Source organism: Chroicocephalus ridibundus, chromosome 9 (genome assembly GCF_963924245.1).
Source record: "Chroicocephalus ridibundus chromosome 9, bChrRid1.1, whole genome shotgun sequence".
NCBI classification, from domain to species: Eukaryota; Metazoa; Chordata; class Aves; order Charadriiformes; family Laridae; genus Chroicocephalus; species Chroicocephalus ridibundus.
This window is the reverse complement of record NC_086292.1, coordinates 26,075,970-26,103,902: the sequence shown is the minus strand read 5'-3', so window position 1 is coordinate 26,103,902 and position 27,933 is coordinate 26,075,970. Positions and strand designations below refer to the sequence as shown.

Genomic DNA, 27,933 nt, shown 5'->3' with positions numbered 1-27,933 from the left:
AAGGAAAGGGCCTCTCGCCCAACCAGGCAGTGGGTTCCAATCGAAACTGGAAGAGACTTGCGCCGTATTTGGAAGAGACTAAGAAATAGGTGTCAATTTATATATATGTGCCTTCTTGCTAGAGCTAAACCAAATGTAGTCACTTCAATGGGTTATTTTTGGTGGTGTTTTCTCTTTTTTTAAGGCTTTTACAGCACATAATCCGAGAATAGAGCCTTCCTTACTCCCAAATTACTCCCACGCAACCACCCACATAAGCCATGTGTTCAGAAAAGCACTAAATGATTTGGCAATTTAACCCATTCATATGAAAACCCTGATCAATACTTCCTCCTTTTCCTTCCTGACCCTGATCTTTTCCTAGCAAGTCCATTTTTTATTACAGTATTGAGACAAACACTGTAATGAAAGGGGGTAATAAGGGTTACAGCAGAAAGAGAAGTCCCTTTCTGCATTCGGTCCTATGAACAGAAGGAGCCTTGCCAAGAAAGCTTTTAGGAGATCACCAGCTGGCTTTGCAGGGAGGTGTCCCCTAAACACCATATAGAAAAAGGGAGCAATGCTTGGCATTACCTTGAGCCTCTGGAACTGCTGCTGTCCCTGCACGGGCACGGCCGGCGGAGTGGGGTGAGCGTGGCTCTGCACCACCTGGCTCCCATGGGGCTGCACTGGCGCAGTGTGGTGGTGGCCGCTGTGGACAGCCGCGATGGCTGGCCCATGGCTGCCCGAGCTCTGGGGCACGGCTGACACCTGGCAAGGCAAAGAGGACATCACGTATATGGCTGCAGCTTCACGGCCGCCTCTGCTGGCTGCACGGGACACAGCAAGATCTTCCCGGACCAGGAGACACAAGTGAAACATTAAGGAAGCAGAACACGGTCAGTTTGAACTTAAACCACAGCATGAATGCTGAGACTTACTCAAAAAATATGTTTTGTTTTCTTTAACAATGGCCTAGAGAGATCTAAAACCAAAACAAGACAACTCTCATCCTACACTCCAAACAGAGGAGAATCCTCTCTGCAAACACATTACAAACGCAGGTTCTCGCCAGCCTGCAGAGTCACTGCTCGTCTAGTCACTAACACTAACGTAAAGACCTGCAAAAAGAGCATAAAATGGGATTTTCAGTTTGATAAAGGTTCTCTATCTTCTCTAAAAATTAAACCACTTAGCATCACAAGCAATAACTGGAATGAACGACTCTTAAAGAGCTTCCACTCTCTTGAAGTCAAACTGAAGCTCTCTGGCCCCAGCAGACTCAGGGGAAAACTCAGCTTGCAATCTCACTTAGAAAATCAGGGAAAGGAAGAGAAGGCATGCAACTTTTCAGGCCTCCTTCATATATTAAACCAGAAAAGTTTCAGTCTGGAAAAATCCATTAAAAGAGCCTGTAATTTTTTTAAAAAATTACTTTTTATTTCATACAAACTTAGTTTTCCATTCAAGCCTCTTTTAGATGGGATATACTTTTTTAATCCTTCTCGTGAACAAGAAACGATTTGCTTGCTGGTCCATTCAAGTTCTTTTTAGGAAGGACCGCCAGCATAAACACACCCTCTTCCAGTCCCTGCCTGCAGGCTCTTCAGCTCTGCGGCTGCTACTATCAGCATGAACATCCCTTCTGCAGAAATAAGGAAGAAGCTGCATGTAAAATTAGGCACCAGACAGGGAGGGCAGCTCTCCAGCAGCACAAGCGTGGAAGATGCAACATGACAAAAACATGGCAAAGACAAATAACACAGGAACTGCTTTCCTTGGGACGTATCTTCAGTGCACTCTTAAAGTACATTTTTTTCTCTCCCCAGCTGACAGCTCCTTGCAAAGGAAGCAAGAGAGGGAAGAGTACCACCTGATGACTCTGGGGTAATGTTTTCTGAAACATTTCAATTTTACTGAAAGTCTCCAGTCCAAATGTGGGTCCAATCCAGTCTGTTAAGCTTAAGATCACCCAAGATACCATATGCCAGTGACAGAGCAACCATAAGAATAAACTCTTTACTGGTGGAAAAAAAAAGAAAAATGGAGAAAGAGCCCTGCACACACTTGCCTCTAGGAGACCAAGATCTGAGAGAATCATTAAAAGAATCATGTTCAAAAAAGCACACCACATGTGGTTCAGGTGGCTCTGAACGTGAATGAAGCCAACAGTCCTAAAGTAAGTGCTTAAAATGAGATGTACGCTAAGCACATTGTCCAATCTTGGTTTCTCTTTAGGAAACCCTGGTTACTAAAATAAAAGCTTGTCTCAAATACAGAATTCTGTGGTGAAATGACACAGTGCTGGCCGGTCACGCAGCAGGACTGCAGCCAAGATGTGGCTAAGGCACAAGGGCACGCACCTGGTAGCTGGGAGTTACGGAGTACTGGATGCCCGTGGCAGACTGCATAGTCTCCGAAACCGCCTCATATACTGGAGGTGCTGGGGCAAGCACACGGTGCTGGTGTTGAAAAGCTTCAGTGCTGCTGGTGATACGCCTCTGCTGCGACGCATACACGGGTGACTCCTGCTCATCCAATCGCCGCTTCATGCTGAACTCATGCTCGGGAAGCACTACAAAACCTGTTAAAAACAGACCAATTAACAAATGCAATTGATTCATCGCTCCCTGCCAGGGCTGTGGACGCGAAGTTCACCAAGAGCAGGTAGGGCAAGTTTCTGGATATTCATTTAGGTTACTGATATCTTGAGATAGGAGAGTGGAATTAAGATTCAGCTTTCTACATGAAACATACAGCTGTGTTTTATCACAAATAATAGAGCCTTATTGTTAGAAATAAAGTACTCTGCTTAAAAGTTAATTATTTTTTCAGTCTCACTTCAAGGATGTTGCTAGCATGGGCACCATAAGCACATGCAACCGCTGAGCCCTGCAAAGGTGACTGAACGCAGTATTTGAACACAACAGACTAGGTTAAGTTGTGTTACCTACACACAGCCTGGACAAAGTTGCCTACATTTAAAGCAGAACCTCCTGGAGAGTCTGGGCAGGATGACAGCCAGCTCTGAGAGATGCTTTAAAAATGTAGGAGGAAGAGGAAGGAGGAGGCAAAAAGCAGGATGCGTAGTCAGCTTTTGAAATCACAAAGCCCCATAGTAAAGCGTTCACCATTTAATACACATAAGACTGGTGTAACCTCAGGGAAACCCACAGACTCACTACACCGGGAGTATTTTGGATACCATATGCCACACAGCCGTAGTCCTCCCAGCATCCTGGCCCGCTCACCAGCACCAAGCTGAAGAGTGCACAGGAGAGCAGAGCTCACAGGCTCCATGGCATCCTGCGTGCCTGCCAGGGCTGCTGGCGAGCACTGATCAGCAGCTGTCCCACTTATGCTCCAGTACTTTGTCTTCTCCAACACGCAGGCATGTTCCTGCCCTACTCCAAGTTGTCTTTATGCAACTTAATTTCACTTCAAATCTGACAGGTGGTTTTGACACTGTCCCACTCCTAAAAGCGCCATGAATTCTTTGCTCTGATTGAACTACTCACCTACTCTTTTCTGCAAGCAAATTCCAGTGCTGTTTTTTTATGCATCAACAGTTATTGCCATCCTTGAGATCTTATCTGCTTTTCATGAGAGCATTAGGTGCTCAAAAGCACCAATTTAAGGTGTTTGATGGTCAGGGAACAGAGCAAAACGCACCCTCTTCAGCCTCTAATTCACCAGGACCTCTCCAAAGCAAGTCCTTTTCAGTTCCAGTGCAGTTAAACATTGCTAACGTGAACATACAGATAAACAAGAGAGAATGAAGGTCCCCCAGAATAATGGTACAATAGCCAACTGAGCCAATTCTCATCCACCAAGTCAGGACAGCTCTTCACAGACTAAATCCATCATTAACGAAATAACCCAAAGATCATCAGTGTGTATGAAATATGTAAACGGGAACCGGCAGGACAGAGGTTCAGAATAGATCAAGGTGGGCTTGAAAACACAGGCTTTGTGCAACGAAACATTTTTCACCTCTGCGTACGTCTCTACTAGTCTCTACTTTCACTTGGAAAGGGTTGGACAAGAGGGAAGATGACTTCATTTCTTTTTGGAGTTGCTTTTCAATTTTAAGCTCTCCGAACAGAGTCCTGTACCAGGTCCCCAAAGCACTGGCACGTAGAAGACAGCTGGCAGAGGCAGAGGAGGACTCCTCACCGCAAGGAAAGGAGAACGCTCGCTAACTGAATCTTATTTACAAGTTACCAAGCCAAAGTAGGTCTGACTTACAGCATTCTATGATTCTATGATTCTATGCACTCCAAAAGCAGAGGAGCACACTCCAGGAGCTCATTTTGCTAATGGTGCCTGCATTGGTTGTCTTTTCATTCAGCTGGTCTCTGCTGACAAATAAAGAGCTTGACAGGTTAACCTGGAGCTGCTCCCCTCCAGCACAGCCCACATTCAGCTTTGGAAAAACATAGAGTTTTATGCTAATAGGGCTGGGACTAAACTGAGCAATGCCGGCAAATCTGGCCACGCCATCATCCCGCAAGCAGAGCTAGCCAGGATTTTGCATGACAATGGCTGACTGCATGAGTAAAGTCTGGGCAAAGCTTTGGTGGCATCTACTTATAACCCGTTCACCAACTCGGACACCCTTCTGCTCTAAACACTGGTCCCCCAGCCAGTCCTTCCACTTTCTTTTGATGTCCCAGGCTGGTTTGCCCCTTACCCTCTCAATGGTGCAACCGCTTTCCTTCCCTACAGGAGCAAGCAAGAGCTGCTGCTTTGCAGTCACCTACACGAAGTATCCCCAAAGCAGGAACATTCTTGAAAAAAAAAATCATGTGTGATTTACTATAAAGAATAAACAAGTTAACTGATTCCAGCAGGCTTAACACCTGTCTGCAATAAGGGGTGTGAGCGTATATATATCTGTCTATGTATACATGGTGTATATGTGGTGTGGTGCCTATTAAGTGTCCCAGCCTTGTGTCTTACTTCCCAAAACAACACTCCACACTTGTTGCTTTGGATGGACTAATCAACCTTTAACGCAGAGGCTGTTTGAGGACAGAAGATGGCTGGAAGACTCGTGTGCCCTTATGAGGATTAAAATGCCACCTTAGGCTGACTGAGAAGCCTTTTCCCCACGGAGCCACTGAACAGCTCAGCCCTGTGAGGCTGTGGAAATGGTGGCAGCACTGAGGATACATTACCACGTACACACCAGCAGCATGAACATCAGTTTTTGAAGCTCCTAATTCTCACAGACCAAGTGAGCAATCTTCCAGAAACCCAGCTTGTTGTACAGTCAACATTAAGCTTCTGTTTAGTGAAAATTAAAGCTCCTGTAGGTTTTTCTTCCCTATGAATTCCCCTCACCTCCGCTAACAGAGCCTGAACTCTGCTTCTATCCAAGCACTGTACCTGCTTGAACTTTAAAATTTCATATCATAGTCAATATACATATAGTAGATATTATAGGCAACGGTCAATAGCATTAGTCAATATTCCTAGGTAACACCTTGCTAAACTCCTTCTTAGGGTCTGCACCCTCTGTGTAAGAGCAGCTCGCAGCAGATGACCACTTAACAAAGATTACCAATTCTCAGGCTTTTTTAATCCTAGTAGAGAGATGACTTCAATACTCTGCTGTACCTAGACAAAAAACTAGTGACCTTAACTCTGCATCCACCACCAGCAAAACTCTGCAGAGAGGGGGAAAGCTCTGAGACGAGCAAACCAGCACCAGAGCAGAAACTTGTCTGCATCCTGCAGAAGAAAACACGATAGTGAATGCTCCAAAGGTCTGTTCATTTCCTCACTGAGGTCCTGCTGATCTTGCTATGGCGTCTCCCAGGGATCCTCTCCATTCAAAAGCTGGAGAGATCTGCTGTCCGGCAAGTCTTATGCCTCCTACCTCCCGCCAGACGGCCGATATGGAAGACAGACTCATATCAGCCAGCCACCCTCCACCGAGGGTACAAACAGTACAACGCTTATTTTATGTTGTCTTCTCGGAAATATAACACACACCTCTGGCACAACTTTATGGCCTTTTGACTCTAAGATCTAGAAAGCCCCAATTCAAATTGTATCATCTGTAATCTTAATTTGGGGGTGGGGAAGAAAAAAGCTCAAAAAATACAGCAAGGACTGCACAAGACTTTCCTTGGTTAAAAGCGTTAACCCAAGGCACACAGGAGAGATCAGCAATAACTGAACAGACTGAGTCCACGGAAAACTGCACCCCCTTTCCCCAGCACCATTTCTACCCAAACTATCTTTTAACTTCAGCCAGAGTACACCACATTCTGCCTACAGGAGGATGAAAAATACATACTCTTTATTTATTCTTCCAAGGTTTTTAGTGTTCCCCCTCACAAGGGAAGGACACCACATAGGAACACACCTCTGATCTTCCCACGCGTGCTACCTCCCAGCTCACCAGCTGTGCTCAGTGCTACAGGTAGTATGCATCAGGCAGACAAACCACAAACGCATACAGGATCCTTGGCTGGTAAAACAAGAAAAAAATTTTAAAAAGGTATGCTGCACCTCAGTAACGCCACGAGGATTATGAAATTCTCTTCCCGCCAATCTCGTCAGAGGATTTCCCCATCTATCTGCCTGGCGTAAGCCAGTGGGACCAATAAACGTAAGTGGAGCGCATCCTTTCCCCTCTGGTACCGCAGAGAGGAGAGGAGCAGCAGCGCTGACACAGAAAGAGAAGGAACAAAGCAGGGACAAGCCTGGATTCAGCTGATGGAGCAGGGCATGGCTCCCCTCCCGCCAGCTCACCCCCTCACGGGAGAAAGAGAGCCCGGGGACTCTCCTCATCCCTCGCAAAACTGCCTCTCTTGTGGCAGCTTTCTACCAAATAAGATGGCAAAAATCTGCATTTTTTTAATTTCAGGTTTTCCAATCAGATAAGCAGGGTCTCTGGCAGTAGAGATCAGCTGTTAAATGGGTGTCAGAATCAAAAGCAAAAAGAAAAAGGCAGATAAAGATTAGGAAGAAGGCAAATCGGGAAGGTCTTTTGCCTGGGCACCTGTTGGGACCACAATACGCCTGTGGATAAACACCATCTTCAGGAACAAGCTGTGAAAACACTGGTCAAGATCATTTTGGTCCATGCAGAGTGAGGACCCTTCTGAAAAAGGGCAGGGAAATCCCATAGCTGCAGACAATGTGTTTAACGCACGCGGGGGCTTTTTAAAAGGTTTCCTTTTGAGGGAGAAAGGACTCAAGACTTGGGAGCAGCAAGTATAAGTCTCCGCTACAGCTCCAGACACTGGAGCCATCACGGATATCCTGCAGGACAAGCCTCCCATAGGATTTTGATGCTGTGTATCACGGTGCCTGCTAGAAAGCAGACAGCTTTGGTTCTGGCAGCGCTGCTGGCTGTGCACTAACCCAGCCACACGACTTCCAGAACATCACCCAGCTTGTTCAGCACTCGCTGGTATATTTTTTGCACAGTGCCACACAGCCCAGATCCCTCGCCTGTAACACAGGAATAAGCCCCCAGCCCCGCTGCAGAGCGCACATCCGTGACTGGAGAGCCATTCCAAAACGAAATGAGAAGTATCCAAAAGAAAACGATGCTGGGAAAGCATCACACAAAACTCTCAGCGCAGTTAGGAGAGTTTTCTGCAAGATGACACGGTGACAGCCTGCGGATTACAGGCCAGCAGCCACCACAAGGCAGACGGGGCAGGAGGAAACCTGACTTGTGTTCGTCCAGAGGGGTCACAAGTTGGTAGGAGACTGATCCATGTTTGCTAAAGCAGCACATGGTCTGGGCATTCAACTCCACTGCAAAGAGACACTCCAAACCGAACTTTACACTTAATACAGAAGTTAGCATCATTTTGCCCAGTTTCCCTGAGTATCCTTTCTCTGTGCATGGAGAGAAGTACCAGAATACTTTTTTTTTTTAATAACAAAAAAAAAAAAAAAAGAGATGAGACCCCACAGGAGCTGAAAAAAAGCAGCATGTCTCCAAAAGCACACCCCTTGCCTACCAGGCTGAAATGACAGCTATTACGGGATTCTCTTTTCTGTTCCAGCTTTAACAGCCATAAAAGCTTTCTAACGCTGGAGAAGACCAGAACAGCAATCTGGACAGAAAACGATTCATAAATCCTGGAAACGTAAATGATCTGCCTGCCAATTCCAAGGCAATGATCCCGGCTCCAAGACCCACACGTGCCAGGAGCCTGCGCGGAGGGCTCCCCCTGGCAATCCAGACTGGGGAAGGCGGGGGGGTGGGAGTGGAGAGCATCCCCCTTCCCCACCCTGCTTCCAAAAGCAGTCTAAATCACACAGAGTTTCCCCAAACTTTAGCAACTTACTGCCATTTTATTAGGCAAACTACCACTTTGAAGCTTTTCAAACCAGTTCATGCCAAGACTGTGTGTTTTAACCAGACGGGTGGGTGGGAGGGAGGAGGACAAGACACTTTGGGGTGAGAAAGCGTGTATTCCTTTTGCAAAGAGCACACCGGCCTGAAAAACCGCTAACTTCACCCGGGAAGGGAAGGAAAGACCCTATAACGTGGTATTTCCTTCCCTGGAGATCCACCACGGGCTGACACTAGGCTGCCAAGGCACTGTGATGCAATGAAGGAATTTTACAGGTGCTTTAACATCACTATCTTAACATAAGGTGCCATTTTATTATATAGTATTAATGGCACAATATTTTAGAACAACGTATACCTCTTTGAAACTGTATTTAAAAATGATTTTACATGCTAGGATGGGTAGACTGAAGTGCAGATAGAGCTGTACCAAAATAAGTTGGGCATTTCCCACTTGTTTACTGACCCCAAGCCTTTTAGCATAGCCAACAAAAATAAAAGCAACAAGTTAGAAAAGCATCATGCGGGGTCAGGTCACCCTTAAGCGCATGAACTATGTTTTGATTCCTCCAAGCTTAAAAACCCACGCAGAGCTCGAGGCGCCGAGATGGCTATTTTAAATAATTTCTTTTTTTCTTTTGAGTTTTGTAGCATTTTAGTGGTGCGAATCAACGCCTTTCTCCTCGGACGCACCCTTACCCACCAGTGCACGGCCAGGAAATCAAAAAAAGGCACAAATACGAGTACACGCCGGGCAGGCTCCTATTTTTAAAGCTCTCGGGACCCTTCCTGCAAACCCGGGAAAAACCCGAGCTTAGTTTCCATGGATGTAGAGCAGTCTGAAGAATGACAAACCGGAGCTGGAATATCAAGCGCAAAGTCTCCGACAGGGTTTCCAGCCAGGGAGAGGAGAGGAAGAGTCAAAAAGGACTACTAAAAAGGGTTCAAAAAACTTAATGCGGATCCCGTATATATTTCTATATATATTGCTCCGGCCGGTCCTTACGGCTTGCTGCGGATTTAGGATGAAAAACTGCAATGTTGAGGGGGTGTCTGAAGAGCGACGGGGTGGGGTGGGGGGCGGTCCGGCGGCGGAGCGGGACCCCAAAAACCCTTTTCACCGCAACTTCTCCGGCAAGTTGGGGGCTGAAGGGGCGGGGGGAGGCGGGACCCATCGCGCGCTGCGACCGGTACCGGGAGGGCAGGAGGAGGAGGCGACGGAGGGGGGAGGGGGGCGGTTCCCGCCGCAGCACCGGGGCGGGAGGAGGAGGAGGAGGAGGGAGGAAGGGGGGGTGGAGGGGGAGGGAGGCGCCCAGCTCGCAGCGCGCCCAGCGGCCGCCGCCACGCTCCGCCCGCCGCTCCCCGCCATGCCGGGGCCGGGACAACCCCCCCCGCCCCCCTGCCTTCCCGCCCGCCCCCCTCACGGCGGGGCGGGGCACGCGGCGCAGACACCGGGAGCTCCCCCTCTTCCCGCCGCCGACCGCCGCCCCCCCCTCCCCGTCGGCCCCCCTGCCCCTCCCCCTCCGCCGCCGCACCGGCGCCAGGCCCCGCCCCCCACGGATCGCACCGGGCCTGTCCCCCCGTCGCCCCTTCCCTTACCTCAAAGCGGGGCCCTGTCTGCGGCCGAGTCTCCCTCACCGTGAGGGGGCGGCGAGGCCCTCCCGGGCGGGTGGTTCGCTGAGGTAAATAAGGGTGGGGGGAGGTGCCCCGCGCCCCTCCTCCCGGGGGGGGACGGGGGGGGGGGGGCGGCGGCGGAGGCAGGTGCCCGGTCGGGGGGTGGTGGTGGAGATGGAGGGAGTGGAGGGGTAAGATGGAGTAACCGTCGCTCGGCCGCCGCGGCGGAGCGCTGCCCGCTTCTCTGTTCCCCGGGAAATCCCGCCCCCCCCCCTCCCCGCGCAGGGTGGTGGTGGTGGTTGCGGGGGGGGGGTGGGAAGCGCTCATTGGGCGAACAGCACGCCCATCAGCCCGGCGCACAATCGGCGCCTCGGTCCCGCCCATCTTGCCCGTTCCTATTGGCTGCCGAGGCCAGGAAGGGGATGTGGAGAGGGAAAAAGGGGGGGGGAAGAGGGGGGAGCGACCGCCGAAGAAAAATGTCCGTATAAGCAACGCGCCCCGCCTCTCGTCCCGCCTCCTCCGCCACCCGATTGGCGGAGGACGAAAAGCTCCAGCCAACCAGCCGGGAGGAGGGGGGGAGAAGCTCCGCCCAAGTCCCCGCCTCCCAACGGCTAGGCCACGCCCCCTCTCTGGGGAGGCCTTTTGTGGAATGTTTACATCGGCCGTCTCCCGCCCGCGCGCTCTCTCACGGTTCCCCCCCACCGCGCCTCCCGTCGCCGACTCCCCCCGCCTTCTCCGGCGGCGGGGAGTGGGGGAGAGTCGGCGGCGGGAGACAGCGGGGAGGGCGGGGGGGAAACGGCGCTGCCTTTTGTCCCCGACCCCTTCACTTCCGGGATGGCAGCGCCCCACGTGGGGCGGGTCGGTTACACGTGCGGGGGGGGGGGGGGAAGACACACACGCACGCACGCACTGGGGTGGGGGGGCTACCTCCGTGCCAGCCACGCCTCCCTGACGCCCCATTGGCCAATAGGAGCGTGGGGGCGTGGCCGCTCACACACTCACCCTCCCCGCGCTCCCTCGCGCGCTTCCCGCCTTCCCCCTCAGCGCGGTGGCGGCGGGGCCTCCCCTCCCCTCCCCGGTGTGTGGTGAAAGTGAGCGGAAAAGCAGCTGTTACCTACCCTCAATACGCAGGCGAGGAACCCTGAATGGAGGGGGAACTCCCCCCTCAGGGGGACGGATTGGCACCCGCCCTAGTTATCGTCACGGCCGAGCCGCCCACCGGGGGCGGGGGGGCGGTGGCGGCTGAGGGAAAGACCTCACCGTGGAAGGCGGGAGGGAGCTGATCCAGCCCCTGCCGGGGTGGGCGAGCGCTGCGCAGTCCCCTTTGCCGTTGCTAAATCACCAGCTTGAGGTAGTGGGGTTTTAAATTATTATTTTTTAGTTATTATGAAATATTTTTTTTTCTAGAAAGTTTTGGAGGGAGTTGCTGGCTTCCCCTCGGCTGCGGGCCCCCTGCCTGCCTTGAGACCAAGACTAGAAGAACCAGGCCTGGCCTCAGATTACCTGTCATCAGACCTGCTGGCCGTCCAGAGCACATGGAGGAGGGGGAAAAACAAAAACGCACACGCTCTAAGCTTCTATTGAAATATGTATTTCAAGCATCTTTACTCAAGCAAAGTCTGAAACTCTTGTGGTTTTTTCCTTTCTAGCTGCTTTTCCCCTTCTCAGCTCTGCTGAGAGGCCAGGACACGCAGCCACAGCAGGGATCTCTCTCGCCTCTTTGGCTGGGAGCTGCAGCTCAGTTTGGCTGCTAAAAGGTCTCTGGCCAGGGGTGTTTGAACCTGCACAGGCTGCAGTGCCCTTGGGGATTGTGCCCAAGCCCAGGATGCTGGTGGCAAGGAAGCAGGAGGGCTGAGAAATGAAGTGCTCCGGAGCCAGGCTGTTGTCGCAGGGCAAATTACAAGCACTAAAGCAGCCATAATTAGTGAGGCAGCGTGCATGCAGCCAGGGAACCCAGAAAGCCACATGAGACAGGTGGGCACAGGGATGGCATTGTCACTTTAGGGTTTCCCTGCCATGGGAGGGCTATTTCCACAGAAATCTGTATTTCTGCTGCCAAGCAGGACCTGTGGGCATGGGAAGGAGGAGTGAGTGCAACAGAACCTCGTGTTGTGCAAAAGGCCCGCAGGGGTTTGTGTGTCTGTGAGCTTTTGGGTTGTTTTCCCATGGAAAACACTTAACAACCCTTTCCTCCACCTCTGACACAGATGGGATCTTCATCCCTCCTCAGAGGACACTTGGCACCACCTGCAGCTTTTGGCTCCAGACCCGACACCCTTCTGAAAGTCCCACTGAGCCAGGGAGAGCCACTACTGACAGTGCAGGCTTGAAAAGAAACCACAAACACCCCCTTTCTGCATGTGTGTCAACAAGAAAGCCCAGCTGGGGTGAAGAACATATTAACAGTGAGGATGGAGGGCGCCGGGATCCTTCCTCCCGAGGATGAGGGGCTCTCTCGGATGCTGGAGCCACCCTCCAATGGGTGCAGGGAAGAGAACTCAAGGCCAGCCTGAGCCGGAGGAACCACTCTGCAGGTTGGACTGCGTGGGCTGATGCTACTCAAGGAGCACAGCGGGGCAGAAAATGGGACCTAGAAGAACGGGACACTCCGGCTGAGACAAAACTGCTCCACAAGCAGGACAGTCGCAGCTCCAGGGATGTTCAAAACAGCCAACTCTCGCAGAGCCACGGGCGCTGGGGTACACAGCCCTTGGAGACAGATGCCCTGCTGCCTCCTGTTCTTTTCCAGCCATCCAGCCCCCGCGGTTGGGCACAACCGAACCTGTCCATGCCTGGAGTGCAGGGGAAAGCATCCCCCTCTGCCATTCCCAGGAAGGCGCTGGCCTCCTTGGCTTTTTCAGACTCTAGCTGAGCAAACACAGGTGTTCCTCTTCCCACTCACCAGCATTTCCTCTCCCCCAAGAACCTTGCTGGCAGTGGCTGCTCTGCTCTGAGGCGCATGCTCTCCCACTGGCTTTAGGGCTCGATTTGCACCAAGCCGCCTCTTTTTTTCCCCTAGCTGCGAAGCCTCAGGCTGCTCCGAGACTGGCATTGTTTGCACCTGAAGGCACTGGATAGGGCTGTCAGCCCGGGAGCTCACCAGCAGCCCAGCCCTGCCCAGGTATTTTTGTGCCCCAGATGCTTGCTCAGAGCAGGTCTAGGCAGCACGGGAGCCATCCCATCCCCCGCCAAATCCAGCAGCAAAATGTCTTTTCCCAACTTTGCCACCATCCATTGTTTTATAGCATTTATTGCAGAATGCTCCCAAACATGGGAAGACAGCGGATGCTCCCCCAACCACAGCTGTAGGTGCCAAGGAAATACCGCCAGAACTGCCCAACAATTCCATTCCTTTAATCTCTGCTACCATCCCTTGAGCATTACATGTAGCAGCAATAGGACCAAGAGTGTCTTCTTCAAGTTAGCAGCCGCCCCATCCTTTTGCTGTTGGCAGCATTTGCCTTGGAGACGAACCCTCCCAACCGCCCTGAGACCACCGTGAGGCAGATCCCCCATCCAGGACACAGCACTGTCCCCCCAGCTGGGACTTGGGAGGCTCCTTGCAGGCAGCGGTTTGGTTTCCTGGCCTTGGTGGACAATAGAAGCCCAGGCACTTTCTAAATAATTATTAATAAAAAACAGATAGGAGGAAGGGGACAGCTGGAAAAAGGGACTATGCAAAAAAAGAGCAGGCTCTGAAGAGCCCGTCACTGGGAGCAGGACAGGAGATTGATGCTCTGGGGCTCAGCCAGGCCCTGGGAAAAGAGGCAGGAGCTCAGAAAGGGGGTGGCTTGTGTCCCACTGCCCCAAGCTGACAGGGCTGCACATCTCGCTGCCCTCCCTCCTGCCATTATCCTGCCCACCCAGGAAAGCTGCCTGCAGCCCCGTTATCTCTCGCAGGGCCTCACCCAGGAGCCGATGGCTCTGGGGTCACCTAGACAGTCACTCAGCTCTAGGACGGCTCTTATGTGCATGTCCTACCCGCAAAGTGCTGGGGGGGGGGGGGGCTGCAGCAGGTCCCTGTGTCCCCAAGGATAGACAAAGCCCTAAACTCCCTCCCTCTCCTATCCTGACCTGACCAACTCCACCACAAGAGCTAGGAGGGACTGGTCACTGGAAGTAGCATATTTATATATCGTTACAAATAAGAACAAAACAAACCCCAAAAAGTTAACAACAACGGAAATGTTTCTCTGAATGAGAGCAAAATAGGAACATTTACAAATACTTCTGGCTCTGACTTAGATCAAGTTAATGATAAATACCAAAAAAAAGAAAAAACAAAACCACCAACTAAACAAAAATACCCAGCCCCCCTCAAGATTATAAAAAAATAAGAATATACACATTCAAAGAGCTTATTACAGTATAAAGTTACTGAGGCCCAGGCGCTGACAGTCCCCACTCCCCAGGCAGCACAGAGGGGCAAGGGGACAGGGCCACTGTCCCCAGCAGGCACTGCTGCCCCAGAGGTCGGCTCACTGCCTCCCCAGGGTTTTGGCTTTTTTTTTTTTTTTTTTTATTGTTTTGCTCAGCACTTTTCCAGCCCGTGACTCACCACAGGGCTGGGCTGGCAGGTTCCCACTGCCAGCTTGGGAAAACTGGGCAACCCAGAGAGCCGGTCAGTCCCCATCTGTCCCCATCGTCTCGTACCTAGTGACTCCTGTGGCTGCACCACGAGGGGCAGGGGACATTGGTGAGCTCCTCGACTCAAACCAAAATTCTCCAGCTCCTCCTGTGGCAGCACAGCTGCCCCCTCCCAGCAGGAGAGGAGGATGGGGAAGATGAGACATCCCCGTGCCTCCCACAGGATGGGTACCAGGTCCCAACACTGCCCATGAGGAGCAGGAAAGGGAAAAAGGTGAGGGGGGGGAAAAGACAAGACAGAGCCAGGACCAAACTCACCACTCCAGGGATCACAGCGGTGAGACAACAGGAGAGCACGGACCCCCAGGAGCTGCTAAAAGGGAGGGCTTGTATATACGTATCTATATAATAGGCGGGGTTGGGGAGAGCGAGGATATATACACACATACATACAGACACACAGACTTAGTGGCAGGTAAGACTGAAGTAGACACCTCTTCCTAAGCCCCAGGGCAGAACTGGAAATACATTTTCTAAGGCTTTGCAAAGCCCTTTCTCTAGATACATTTTAGGTGGTCCCAACAAAAAATAAAAAACAAACAAACAAACAAACAAAACAAAACAAACTCTTAGAGAAGAAAAAACACTTCCCCAGCCAACCAAAGACTCTTCCCGCGCCGTCCTCCACCCCCCGGCGAGCGGCGGCCACTGGTAGGTTTGGATAAGGCACAGTTTGTTAGCAGTGCTGATAGTCGAGGAGAGATGGTCGCCTCCGCGTTCTGGCACCGTCGCTCCACTGAGTCCCTGCAGGCTCCAGCAGCCCCAGGAGGATGGAAAAGGCTAGGGTGGTGGTGGTGGGGTGGTTCCATAGGGAGATGGTGGGTCTCAGTGTCCCAGTGGGCTTTTCTCCTGGCCGGTGTGGCTGTGGTTGGCAAGGAGCAGACCCTCACGCTGGGCGTGCTCGAGGACGGCAGTGTAACAGAAGTAATACTGCTCGGGGGTCTGGATGCTGAAGGCGCGTTGCGTCCGCATGCGCAGCACCGTCTGGTAGATGTTCAGCGTCCCCACGTCCTGCAGCTGGGACAAGCAGATGTCCAGCGCGCAGAAGGTACCTGGGGACAATGATGAGACGGACGTTGTCAGCCACCGAAGAGACACCACTGTGAGAAATGGGGCAGTGGTGGCCCTCAGCCCCCCACCAACCTCCTGCATGGGACCACCAGGAGTGGTGGTAGTCCTCCACCCAGTGGTGGTCCTCACCCCTCACCTCCCAAGGACCATCGGGAGAAGCAGGTCCTGGGGACACACATCCCCAGTCAACTGGCTTCCAAATGCATCGTGGGTCCCCAAGACGGAAATGCCACAGGGACAGGCTGGACATGCCCCACTGCCACCAAGACCTCCACCCCCTGCAGTGGCATTACCCCCTCACCTGTCCTGCCAATGCCAGCACTGCAATGCACCACGATTGGGGGCCCCCCGGGGTGACCCTTGAAGCGAGGTCCCAGGGCGCTGACTGCCACCCTCTGCTGCTGCTTCACAGCCCCCAAAAAGTCAATGAGAGTGGCTGCAGAGGAGGGGACGCCGTAATCCGGCCAGCTCAGGTACTGGAAGTGGGACACCAGCCGCCGCTCCCTGGTCTGGGGGAAAGCAGGGGGTTAGACCCTCTCCCCTTCCATGCCCCTGGCCACGGAGGACCCCCAGTGCCCCCCCAATGCTGTCCCCCACCAGGCAGCTGTGGACACACACCTCCGAGCTGTGGATCTCCAGGATGGTTTTCTTGTAATGGTTGAGGTTCTCCACACCCAGGTTGGTGATGGTCAGGGCCCCGAAGCACACCTGGAAATCCTTCTCCAGAGGCCAGTACTGGCCGCACTTTCTCCTGCCTCCCTCTTCCAGCCTGGGAGCAGGAGAAGGAGAAGCTGCTGATGTCCCCCTCACCCTGCTAGGGACATGCCCCAAGCCCCCCCAGCCTCATCCCTTTGGTCCATCCCTGATGCAGTGTCCCCACCCTGCTGGCACCACAGCTGCAGAGTCACAGCAAAGCACCCAGCGCTGCTCATCCAACAGCAAAAACACCCATTTTTCAAAAAAACACCAAAAACCCCAGGGCTGTGCCCTCCCCCAGGGCACTCACCGGGTCGTCATCACAATCACCAGGACGTTTTGCTCCCACACCATGCGCCAAAAGTCACCGTAGGTGTTTTCCAGAGGCCCTGTGGGGGACACCCCCCAAAACCTGATGGGTTTGGGCAATCCTCTTCAGCCAGCAGCCTCTGCCAGCCCTCCCTACCCCAGGGGACCAACCCTTGTGTGGTGCCACCAGCCCTGCCTGGAGCTACCACCAGTTTGGCCCTCCCAGCACTGAATGAATCCCTGCAGCTCAGCACCAAGCCCCGCCGCCTCCCCTCCCCTCCCCCTCCCCGCTTGGTGCTGCAGATGCTTGTGGGGAGAAGCCAGGGGCTGGCTCAGGGGCAGGAGGAGGGGGCTGCCATCGTTGTAAGGGGATGGAACTCTTGCCTTCTTCCAGGAGAAGCTCTACTGCCTGCTGGCTGGGGACTGAGAGGGGAGTAAATACACCCAGAGAGGAGGGGGACTTGCCAGGCAGCGCCCTCCTCCCAGACTATTGCACTCCACAGCCAGGGGCTGATGCTGGGCAGGGAGGTGAAGCCCACACCTGCATCAGGAGCAAAATAACCCTGTTGGTGGCTCCCACAGGGGTTCAGGGCCGTACCCTGAGTCCCAATGTAAGCGTTCCTCTGCTTGTAGCCATCCATGAAGCTCGCGTTGATGTAGTCAGTCAGCTGAGGGGAGAAAAGCACACACAGCATGAACCCTCCAGAGCCCCATGGCCAGGATGGCTGCAAGTGGCTCCAGGCAGGACCCAAGTTTCCATCCCAGGCTGGCTCACCTCTGGGCGGCTGTATGGCTTCGCCAGCTTGACGCGGGTTTGGTCCAGGCAGGGCACGTCCCCGTACCGGTTCTTCTCCTGGTTGTAGGGTGCCCTGGGAGGCAGGGGAGAAGGAAGCAGGGTTTGAGAGCAGCCCTGAGAACAACTTTGGGATGTTGGTGGAGGAGAAGCTCAACATGAGCAGGCAATGAGCGCTCACAGTCCAGAAAGCCCCCCGCATCCTGGGCTGCATTCCCAGATAGCATGGCCAGCAGGGTGAGAGGAGGGATTGGATGGTCACATCCAGAGGCTTGATGTCCAGATGGAGAGGGGTGACAAGTACTGTCCCTCATGGATCCGTATGGGGACAGATGCTGTTCAAGATCTTCATCAATGACTTAGACAGTGGGATCAAGTGCACCCTCAGCATGTTTGCGGATGACACCAAGCTGAGTGGTGCAGTTGACATGCCAGAGGGACCTGGACAAGCTAGAGACATGGGCCTGTGCAAACCCCATGAAGTTCAACAAGGCCAAATGCAAGGTCCTGCACTTGGGTCGGGACAATCCTCATTATCAACATAGGCTGGGGGATGACGTGATAGAGAGCAGCCCTATGGAAAAGGACTTGGGGGTCCTGGTGGATGAAAAGCTGGACACGAGCCAACAATGTGCTCAGAGCAGCCCAGAAGGCCAATTGCATCCTGGGCTGCATCAAAAGAAGCATGGCTAGCAGATCCAGAGAGGGGATTCTCCCCCTCTACTCTGCTCTGGTGAGACCCCATCTGCAGTACTGTGTCCAGCTCTGGAGCCCTCAGCACAAGAAGGACGTGGACCTGTTGGAGCGGGTCCAGAGGAGGGCCACAAGATAATCAGAGGGCTGGAGCACCTCTCCTATGAAGACAGGCTGAGAGAGTTGGGGGTGTTCAGCCTGGAGAAGAGAAGGCTCCGGGAAGACCTTATGGTGGCCTTCCAGTACCTGAAGGGGGCCTACAGGAAAGCTGGGGAGGGGCTGTTTGCAAGGGCATGTAGCAATAGGATGAGGGGCAATGGTTTAAACTACAGCAGGGCAGGTTTAGATTAGACATTAGGAAGAAGCTCTTTACACTGAGGGTGGTGAGACACTGGCCCAGGCTGCCCAGAGAGGTGGTGGAGGCCCCATCCCTGGAGACATTCAAGGCCAGGCTTGATGAGGCTCTGAGCAACCTGATGTAGTTGAAGATGTCCCTGCTGACTGCAGGGGGGTTGGACTAGATGGCCGTTAGAGGTCCCTTCCAACCCAACACATTCTATGATTCTGCCCCTCTGCTCCGCTCTGGGGAGACCCCCCTGCAGTGCTGCCTCCAGCGCTGGGGCCGCCAACAGCAGAAGGACATGGACCTGTTGGAGCAGGGCCAGAGGAGGCCACAAAGACGCTGTGAGGAGAGGCTGAGAGAGTTGGGGGTGTTCAGCCTGGAGAAAACAAGGCTCCAGGGAGACCTTAGGGCCCCTTCCAGTATCTGACAGGCCTACAGGAAAGCTGGGGAGGGACTTTTTACAAGGGCATGTAGCGGTAAGACGAGGGGTAATGGCTTCAAACTGGAAGACGGGAGATTTAGATTAGATATTAGGAAGAAATTTTTCACTGTGAGGGTGGTGAGCCCCTGGCCCAGGTTGCCCAGAGAAGCTGTGGCTGCCCCATCCCTGGAGGGGTTCAAGGCCAGGTTGGACGGGGCTTGGAGCAACCTGGGCTGGTGGGAGGTGTCCCTGCCCAGGGCAGGGGGGTGGGACTGGATGATCTTTGATGTCCCTTCCCACCCAAATTATTCTATGATCCTGTGTGTTCCAGGCAGGAAGCAAAAGCCAGCACTCCTCCTGTAGCCTGGGCTCTGCTGCCATCACCTGGCCAAAGCCTGGGGAACCGGAGACCCGGCCAGGTCTTGGTCCCTGCCGTACCCTGCCCGGCTCCCTCCTACCCCAGGTGGCTTCATGAGCTGCAAAGGGGGCTAGCAGCATCACCAGGCTGGGGGGGTCTCCATTGCTAACCCAAAGCACTGCAACCCAAAGAGGCGGCTGGGCTGCCACAACGCAGCAGAAGTGCGGGGGGGGGGGCGGACCCAGCACTTCTTTTGGAAGTGAGAATTTTTGGAGCAAGCGAGGGGACCCCCCCGCTGGCCCCCACCTGTCTCCTTCCTCCCCAACTCACAAAGAGCAGACGAAAGTGCCGGCTGGGCTCCTGCGCCGAATATCTTCATACTCTTCATAGATGCCCCGCTTCTGCTTGCGGCTGACGTGATCCAGCAGCTCCTGGAGGGTGACGGACTTGGGCCCGGGGACGTGGACGGAGCCGTTATCTTTGGGGGCCGCGAGTGGCACCAGGATGAGCTCATCCAGGGGATCGGGGTGCCCGTTCTGCTGGGGCAGGAACCGGCAGTTCCAGCTCAGAGGGTCCAGCTTGAGGGATCCCCCCAGGTACTCAGGGAGGCATTCCTGGGGCAGGTGCTCCTTCAGTTCTGACATCTTCACCATCTGCACCTGCGGGACGAAGAGGAGCAGGGACAGATGGAGAAGGGGACAGGGACAAGGATGCTAACGGTCTGGCGCCACCCTGATGGAGCCTAGAGACTTCTCCCAACAGCATTGGAGGGTCTTCCCCTCTCTCCCCTGCCCCAGGAGGACACCTAGGGGAACACCAGCAGTGGGGCAGGAGGTGCCCCCCCGCCCCCACCACGTACCCCACCCTGACACCCAGCTCCCAATTTACTTTTGGGAGGAGCTTGGAGCCACTTGCAAAGGGGTAAAGTCCAGCCCAGGGAGACGTCAGGCTGGAAACGGGCTCTATCAGCAGCACTGCTGATACCGAGGCAATTTTTTGGGGGGTATTTTTGGCCCTGCCAGATAGGGCCTGAGCACAGGTATTTAAGTTTCCCTTTTCTCCCATGTGCTCAGCAGACATTTCATTTCCTTGTAATTATTCACCATCACCTCCGCTTTGCCGCTGCTGGCGGCCTCACTGCAGAGGAAGAAATTGTAGGCGATTTCCAAAGGGGTTCAAAGATATTTGTTGAAAACACCAAAACAGGGTGGCCCCTACAAAACAGGCTACTGCCCAGGGATTCGGGCTCAGCAGCTTCCAGCAGACGGGGACGAGGGGCACAGGGTGCTGACACCACTCTGATCCAAAGGGAAAACAGCCTCAGCCCTCCCCCTCGAGAGGTCCCATGCCGGGGGGGGGACAGGACACCCCCACACTCACCCGCTCTCGCAGCTTCTCCTTCAGCAGCAGGCTGATAATGGAGTAGGGCACACGAAACCACATGGGTGCTCCCACGATGAAAACCTTCTTCAGCCGAGCTGGGAAGGCACCCTGCAGGCAGCAGGGGGGGGTCAGATCCACACTCTGCTGGGGTTGGGGGGTGGGGGGGGACACGTCCCAGCAGAGGTGACGACCAGCAAAGGGACCCCGAGGTGGCAACGCCACATCTGAAGTGTGCTCCGCATGCAGACACCCTTATTTTATGCTCCGATAGGGAAACAAATTACTTCCTTGGAATTAGGTAGGCAGAGGGTTTGGCTCTGCAGGGGAGAGATGTGAAGCCTGTGAGCAAGGATTTGTGTGGAGAACACACCCTGGTCAATATTTACTATTTTTTTTTTCTTTTTCTTTTTTGCAGAAAAGGGAGGAGGCACGAAAATGCCAGCACAATTAAAAAATAATTTGCATCTGTTTTCCCAAAAGCCCTGCCAGCAGCTGAGAGAGGAATCTGGCACGGGGACAGCTGATCCCCTCCCACCCATGGGACAACAGCCGGGTCCAGCCTGGCAGGCTCCCAGCACCTTCCTGAGGTCCTGGAGCCGGTCCACCTCGGCCAAGACATGGTCAGTATGGTCTGGTGCAAGATTTTACTCAGTGAGCGAGTGGCCTGTGTGACATCCCCAGCCAGCAGGTCACCCCCAGCCAGCAGGTCACCCCCAGCCGTCACCTTCAGCAGGTTGAGGATCTTCTTGCTGAGGTCCAGCTCGAAGTTGGTGTACTGTGAGCCTGCCATGTCGTAGATGAACACCAGCCCGTTCCTCTGGGTTTCAAAGCTGAGAGAGGGGGAAAAAGAGCAAGAACAACCCTGGCAACGTCCACCTGGCTCGGCTCTTGCCCCATGATAACCTCATCTTCAGCTTGCTGACCCCCCAAAATCCCCTTCTGAGCTTCCAGAAGGACTCACACACCCCAAAGCTCACGTCTGCATTTCCCAGCTGCTCCACCACCTCTTCCTACAACCCTTCTTTAAGCCTGGCCCATCTCTTAAGCCTGTCTCAGCTGCACCGCCTGTGATGGATAAGTTCAGAAACGGAAAGAGCCCAGCAGGGTGAATGGGATGTCTGGGCTTTATATTTTTGGCAGGGCACATGTTACGCCTTGCTGGTGGTGGGGGCTGCCTTCTCCTCGGCCAAAGCCTGCAGTAATTGGGGGGGTCTTTGCTAAACTGAAACTTGGACGTGGGCAGGGAAAGGCTGCAAAGGGCCTAGTTCGGGGCTTGGGGGATTTGTTTCCCTTGCTGCATGCTTCCACGGGAACAACTGGCTTGAGTTCAAACTGGGGGGAGAAAGGGAATTTCAAGCCACAGGGAGCTGTGACACCCTTCTTCCCTCTAATGAGAGATGGGACATCTGGTGACATGCAGACTCAGCCACAATTTCCCCTTCACAGGGGAGATGGCACATCTTTTCCCCGCAAAGCCTTTCGGAGGGATTTCACGAACACCTCAGGAGGCAGCAACATCTCCCCTCATCCCTGGGAGGGAAGGGGCTCCCAGGGGACCCACCACCCCAAGACAGGGTCCCCCGACTCACCTCTCCACTGCTCGGTCTAGCAGGTAGAAGAGCGCCTGGAGCACCACGTGCTGCACGCTCTTGCTGGGGTGATGCAGCTTGGCTGTGAAAAGGGCGATGGAGGCTCCCGAGGGGTCCCGCACGCTCTGGCGAGGAAACAAGGTCAGGCTCCCGTGTCACCTGAGTACGCCCACGTGGAGCAGGTAATTTGGGGTGGGGGGACGGGACACCTCCACGTACCAGAATGGTGAACTTGCCACTAAGCAGCTCCGAGCGCAGCGGCTCCTCGTGCGGCTTCAGCTTCACGATGCCCTCCTTCAGCCGCGTCTCCTGCGGGCAGGGAGCCAGCGTGACAGCAGGCACGGCCACTCCAGCCCTCCACCAACCACCACGTCCCCCATGGGGCACACCAGCCCTCCCACGGAAGCCCCTGTGAGGAAACTTCTGCTCCATGGCTCTATTTTCGGGCAGGGGATTGCAACCAGCTGCAGCAACATAGCTCCCAGAATGGGGAAAACCGTGATGGGAAAGGCATGTGTATATATCTATTATCTCTCTCCTTTACATAGGAGCGGATGCCCTGTGAGCGCGCATGCTGGGCTCGGTGCTGGGGAAGAGATTGGGGTCAGTGAGATCTCCATGGTGACTCGCCTTGGCTGAACAAGGATTTTTCCATCTGGATAAAACCCATAAGGGAGGGTGGGGAAAAGAAAAAAAGCAAGGGGACGGTCTTCCTTGGGACCAGAGATTGCTGGCAGAGCAGGGAGCCCTCTGTCAGGGGCGGGGAAACCCGGCCCTGCTTACTTACCCGGTAGGAGTGAAAGAGCTCGATGGCCCGCAGGACGTCAAACTTGCGGGCCATGAGGAACTTGACGGCCACGTTCCAGGAGAGCGGGGACACATTGTACTGGCCCGTCCACTTATTGATCTCTTCCAGGAACTGCTTGGTCGCCTGTGGGAGAGACATGAGGGGCGCGCAGTGAGATGGGAGGAGGAGCAGCAGCACCGAGGAGCAGCAGCACCAAGGAGCATCCCTGGTCACCACAGGAGCTACATGGTCCTCGGGGTGAGGGCAGGGGCCGACCACAGCTTGGCAAACCCAGCAGCTCCTTGGGGAGAAGCAGGGAACTCTACAGGAACAAATGGTAGGAGTATTGGCAGAGAAAAATTGGCTGTAGACTTTTAGAAGGGAGACAGGGAGTAAAAGGAGGATTTTACATGTGGCAAACGCCTGTTCAGACACAGCAGCCTGGGTGCAGCAGCCTCCTGGCAGCAAACCCAGCCGTATGAACGCGGGTAATGAGCAGGACCGGCATCGAGGGCTGACACTCCGATGCGCTACAGGACATGGACCAGCTCCCCCAGTAAGGCCAGTTTCACACGGCCACAGAAGACCAGACGAGAAGGGTTTAGCCCCGAGTGGGTCTCAGGACAATCCTGCTGCTCCCCACCATCCCATAACACGCCAGGGCAATACCACGCGAGCATGCATCCCACACCGCGCACACCCAAAACTGTGAGAAACTGAGAAAGAAACTTCTCCAACGCTAGCGCTGACGGAGCAGAGTCGCAAGACCCAACCTGTAACCTCCCAGCAGGCTTAAAATCCTGAAGGTGCACGAGAAAAAAAACCAACCCCGAAACGTGTCACTTTTTACAACCTGGGGGCAGCGCAGGACTTCTGAATGCTGTGCTAATGGAAGCAGCTTTGCTTTCTACTTCGTATTGGCCGCCCCCCCGCCCCACCCCCATAGAGGTGCCCCAGGGGGGACAGGGCAGCACAGAACAGCCTTCCACCAGGTACTGCTCAAAGGATGCGTGGAGGATGGCGATGACAGAGCGAGGAGGAGGGACAGTGAGGGCCAAAGGCTGGCTCCTGGAGCACGGGCAGGCGGCGGTGTTGGATGTCAGGCAGCGGCACAGAGTTACAGGGAGCTATTCAGCCAGAAAAAGCTCGTTGGCGTTAATGACTTCCGACGGGAGGAAGCGAAAGGCTGGGATTTATCTGCAGTGGCGAGCCCCTCATGTGAGATGAGCCGAAGGAGCCCTGCTCACCCAAGGGGTCTCTGCAGCCCACCTGGCACCCCAACAAGCATTTTTGGAAGGGACACCAGCTTGCCCAGCTGCTGGCAGCCACCAGGGGCCAGCCCGGATCCCCAGCACGTCGCAGCCAGGAACTCCCTAACTGGGTACCAGAGCCCCGCAGAGCAGCCAGGAGAGCACCAGCTGGGAGGGAACACTTGTAATTGGGCTGGATCCACCGCCAGCAGAACCGGGAGGGATCTGAAAGCAGATTTCGATAGCTCAGCTCCGAGCCCTTGCAAAAATCCCCTTTAAGCATCACGAGCCCTCCCAGCACAGCGGCGTGCCACGGTCAACCACAAACCAGATTGGTCCCCCCATGTCCCCAGTTGCTGGGGGCAAGGGGCTGGAAGAGAGGAGCAAAGCAGGCAGCAAAGGAGATGGGGCGTTACGCCCCCCCACCTCGTGTTCCCATCTCCCAGCCAGCAGCCAGTGGGAGCTTTTCCTGGGAGCACTACTTACAGGACGCCTTTATCCCCACTGCTTCATCTCTGAGAGCCTCCATTTTGCCAAAACAAAAGCAACTCTTTCCCAGCCCAAATTTCTAACGATTTCTCCTCTGTTGAAGGGGGGCAGGAAAATAAACGGGTCAATAGAGAAACCATCTTAAGCCTTAAGACAACACACATATCCACACATACGTATACAGAAATATATCCCAGCCATAAGCTAAGGTGGGGAGCCTCACTAGGGGTACCCCGGCTTTGCCAGGGACTCCCCTGGGGCCCCCAGCAGCCCAGACACTCGAGCTGGAGATGTGAATCCAAAACACCAGCAGAGCTGCTCCTTCCCCAGCACCCGCAGGGTGGCACGGGGATGGGGACAAGCACCAGGCACACTCCTCACTGCTCTCGGGCAGAGACCGGATCCCACACCATGACTTGGGACGGGAAGGACACCCTGAGGTGATGGGAAGGGGCACGGTGGCGGCAGGGAGAGGATGTAATGTGTGGTTCAGGTCTCCTTTCTCAAGATCTAACCCACCACGCTTCATACAATCCATTTCCAGCCCCCAGCAAGAGGGATGCTGTATTGGTTGGGTTTTTTTTCCCCCACGAGAACAAAAAACATCATTTCTGGCCCCAACCCCATAGGGATTTGTCCAGGTGTTGAGCCAAGCACAGGAGGGATCGCTCCACATGCTGGAAACAAAGCCCATGGGCCCAAAACCATGGCAAAGGGCCTCATTTCTGCAAAAAAACCCGACGGCGCTGTGAGCAAAATGGTCTGCAGCCGGGCGTTGGGAACAATGCTGGTCTTTGGAGCGCTGGTGTCATCGAGGTCCTCACTTCGCCGCGCCAGGGCAGGGTGGTGACAAAGCCACCACTGCCGGAACACAGGGGCTCTTCAAGCCCTCCTCCCCTGGAGCAAACCCACCCTCCTTCTTCAGCCCGGGGCAGGCGGGCAATGTCCTGTGAAAATTGCAGCTGGGCTGAAAAATCCTGAGGAAAATCAGTTTTGTTCCTCTGGGACAGTTTGGGAAGGGAACAGCAGAGATCCCAAGGAGCAGGAGACTGGCAGGGAGAGGGGTGAAGCCCGGGGCCGGGCTCCCCCATCCCATGGCAAGCGGGGATCAGGCAGAGGAGCAGCTCCTCCCGCTTGGTGTCAGTGACAGGGGACACCAGAGCAAGCGGAGGAAATCCTGACGGTGCCAAGAAGGGCTAAGAGGTGGCGGGAAGGGGACCTGGAAGAGGATGTCCCAGCCCCAACCACCACTTACTTACCCATGAGGAAAGAGAAACTTTTCCACTATTTTGGTTCTTCCAAGCCCCCACGTGCAGCCTTCCCCCCACCCCAGTCTGACGATCCAAACCTGAAACCTGCAGCTGTTATTGCAAATATCCCTTCATCTTCTCCAGCCAATATTCCCCCACAAACCAAAACACCTTGGATCCCTCTCAGGGATGCTGCCTCTCACTGCAAACCAAGCCTCCCCTGCTGGAGCAGAGTCTTCTAAAACCCCCTTTGCTGGAAGCTTTGCCCCTTCTGTGACACAAATACCAGGACAGAGGGCAGGAACACCCCCACTCCTTCCGATTTTTATGACCCTGGAGACAGCAGTATCACTCCTGGGAGCGGCACTGATAAGAGGGAGGTGTGGTGGAGGAGAAAGCCCGGGAGCGCCGCGTTTCCCCGGTGCGGGACAGACTCCTCCACTCGCTGACGTCTCTGTACCAACCCTCCTCAACCTCCTGGGAGAAATCAAGGATGTTTTTTTAAAAAAAAAAAAAAAACAAACCAAAAAAAACTAAAAACCAACCCAAACAAATAGAAAACGGACTCTGGTCCTTTTTGCCTTGTAGCCCCCACCCCAAGGCCAGCATGGTGGCCAATGTGACGCCGTGCCCTTGGCCAGCCCGAGCGTCGCCATGGGGAGCTTCGAGGCAGCCTCCAGCACCAAGGCTCCACATCCCCAGCTGGATGCAGGCCGGGGGCGGGGGGGATGGGACGAGGATGAAGGAGGGGACAAGGAGCGCTGGCTGGTTTATCAGCCCCCCGCTCCCTGAGCCCAGCAATATCCTCCCGCGGTGACGCAAGGGCCGGCGGAGGAAGCCGGGACGTCACGGGAGGGCTGGGGCGTGGGAAGCGTGTGCACACGCATCCCCAAGCCAGCCTGCCCATGGCGGGGTGGGGGGTGGGGGGGGCTGCCAGGAGAGGCCGTGGGGACACACACATCGGTCTGGGGGTACACGACCCCAATGCCGCGCTTTGGCACCCCCGCTCGCCCCAGCGCTCACCCGCACGGGTCCTGCAAAGGCCTTTGGGATTAGCGCCATGCGGGTGGGGGGTGCGCAGATGGCGGGGAGGGGGGGTGCCCAGATTGGGTGTGAGGGCTTTCAGGATGGAGCTTTCCTTGGGGGAGAACTGCTCCGCCGGGAAAAAACGGTGCTACAAATGGGGGTGGCCAAAAAATGGGGTGACGGTGGGGACAACACACACAGCACAGGGAGGGGAGACAGACTGCGAGCGGGGGGGGACATGACACAGTGTGGGTGGAGGGGGCGCAAAGCAAAGATGGGGGGGGACAACACACGCAGCGCAAGGTGGAGGGGGATGCAGAGCCAGGCAGGGGGGATGGGGACGACACAGAGCTGGGGTTGGGGGGAACGATGACAACAGAGCAAATGGGGGAGGAAGGGGAGATGGCAGCAGAGCAAAGGGGCGGGGGGGAGACAGAGCAAAAGGGGGGGGGAGACAGAGCAAAGGGGGGGGGGAGACAGAGCAAAGGGGGGGGGGGAGACAGAGCAAAGGGGGGGGGGGAGACAGAGCAAAGGGGGGGGGGGAGACAGAGCAAAGGCGGGGGGGGAGAGAGCGCAAAGGCGGGGGGGGAGAGAGCAAAGGGGGCGCCCTGCCCAGCCCATCCAGGCCCGGGGAAGCGGAGCCCGGCGGGGACCTACCTGCTCCTCCTCGGCGCTGAGCTCCGCGGCCATGCTGCGCGGCCCCGCTGCCCCCGGCGGGCCGGGCCGGGCCGGGCCGGGCCGGCCTAGGCGGCGGGCGCCCCGCCGGAGCCCATCCCCGGGGAGCGGCGGCCGTGCGAGCACCGGCCCCTCCCGCCCGCCGCTGGCTCGGCGAGGGCGGCTCCGCCCCGGGGTCCTCGCCAAAAGTACCGAAAAATTTAAAATAAATAAAAAACGTTAAAAAAAAAT

At 55.0% G+C, this 27,933-nt stretch overlaps 2 protein-coding genes across 2 annotated transcripts in view; both read right to left on the bottom strand.

The window, feature by feature from the left end:
* The window catches only part of SIN3A (SIN3 transcription regulator family member A), a 34,404-nt gene extending 24,262 nt beyond the window's left edge, over positions 1 to 10,142 (bottom strand). Inside the window, exons 1-3 of the mRNA XM_063345717.1 lie at positions 9,908 to 10,142; positions 2,343 to 2,563; positions 574 to 750 (exon numbers count right to left, since the gene is read on the bottom strand). Of these exons, the coding sequence (XP_063201787.1) occupies positions 574 to 750; positions 2,343 to 2,531 (366 nt within the window). The 5' untranslated portion in view covers positions 2,532 to 2,563; positions 9,908 to 10,142. The remainder of the gene's footprint in view (positions 1 to 573; positions 751 to 2,342; positions 2,564 to 9,907) is intronic.
* Positions 10,143 to 13,156: 3,014 nt separating this feature from the next.
* PTPN9 (protein tyrosine phosphatase non-receptor type 9) lies at positions 13,157 to 27,922 on the bottom strand. The gene is made up of 13 exons (XM_063346351.1): positions 27,685 to 27,922; positions 23,013 to 23,156; positions 22,445 to 22,534; positions 22,226 to 22,350; positions 21,361 to 21,466; positions 20,634 to 20,744; positions 19,584 to 19,912; positions 17,421 to 17,514; positions 17,244 to 17,313; positions 16,647 to 16,725; positions 16,259 to 16,409; positions 15,942 to 16,149; positions 13,157 to 15,621 (listed from the first exon to the last, which is right to left on the bottom strand). Exons 1-13 carry the CDS (start codon positions 27,715 to 27,717, stop codon positions 15,395 to 15,397), a joined length of 1,767 nt encoding a protein of 588 aa, XP_063202421.1. The 5' UTR covers positions 27,718 to 27,922; the 3' UTR covers positions 13,157 to 15,394.
* Positions 27,923 to 27,933: the final 11 nt, after the last annotated feature.

Coding starts and splice junctions, on each gene's coding strand:
- PTPN9 (XM_063346351.1), bottom strand. CDS start 27,717: ATGGCCGCGGAGCTCAGCGCCGAGGAGGAGCAG. Junction 19,913..20,633: donor AGGAGAAGCTGCGAGAGCGG/GTGAGTGTGGGG, acceptor TTCGTCCCGCAG/GTGCAGATGGTGAAGATGTC. Junction 16,726..17,243: donor CGCTTACATTGGGACTCAGG/GTACGGCCCTGA, acceptor TGTCCCCCACAG/GGCCTCTGGAAAACACCTAC.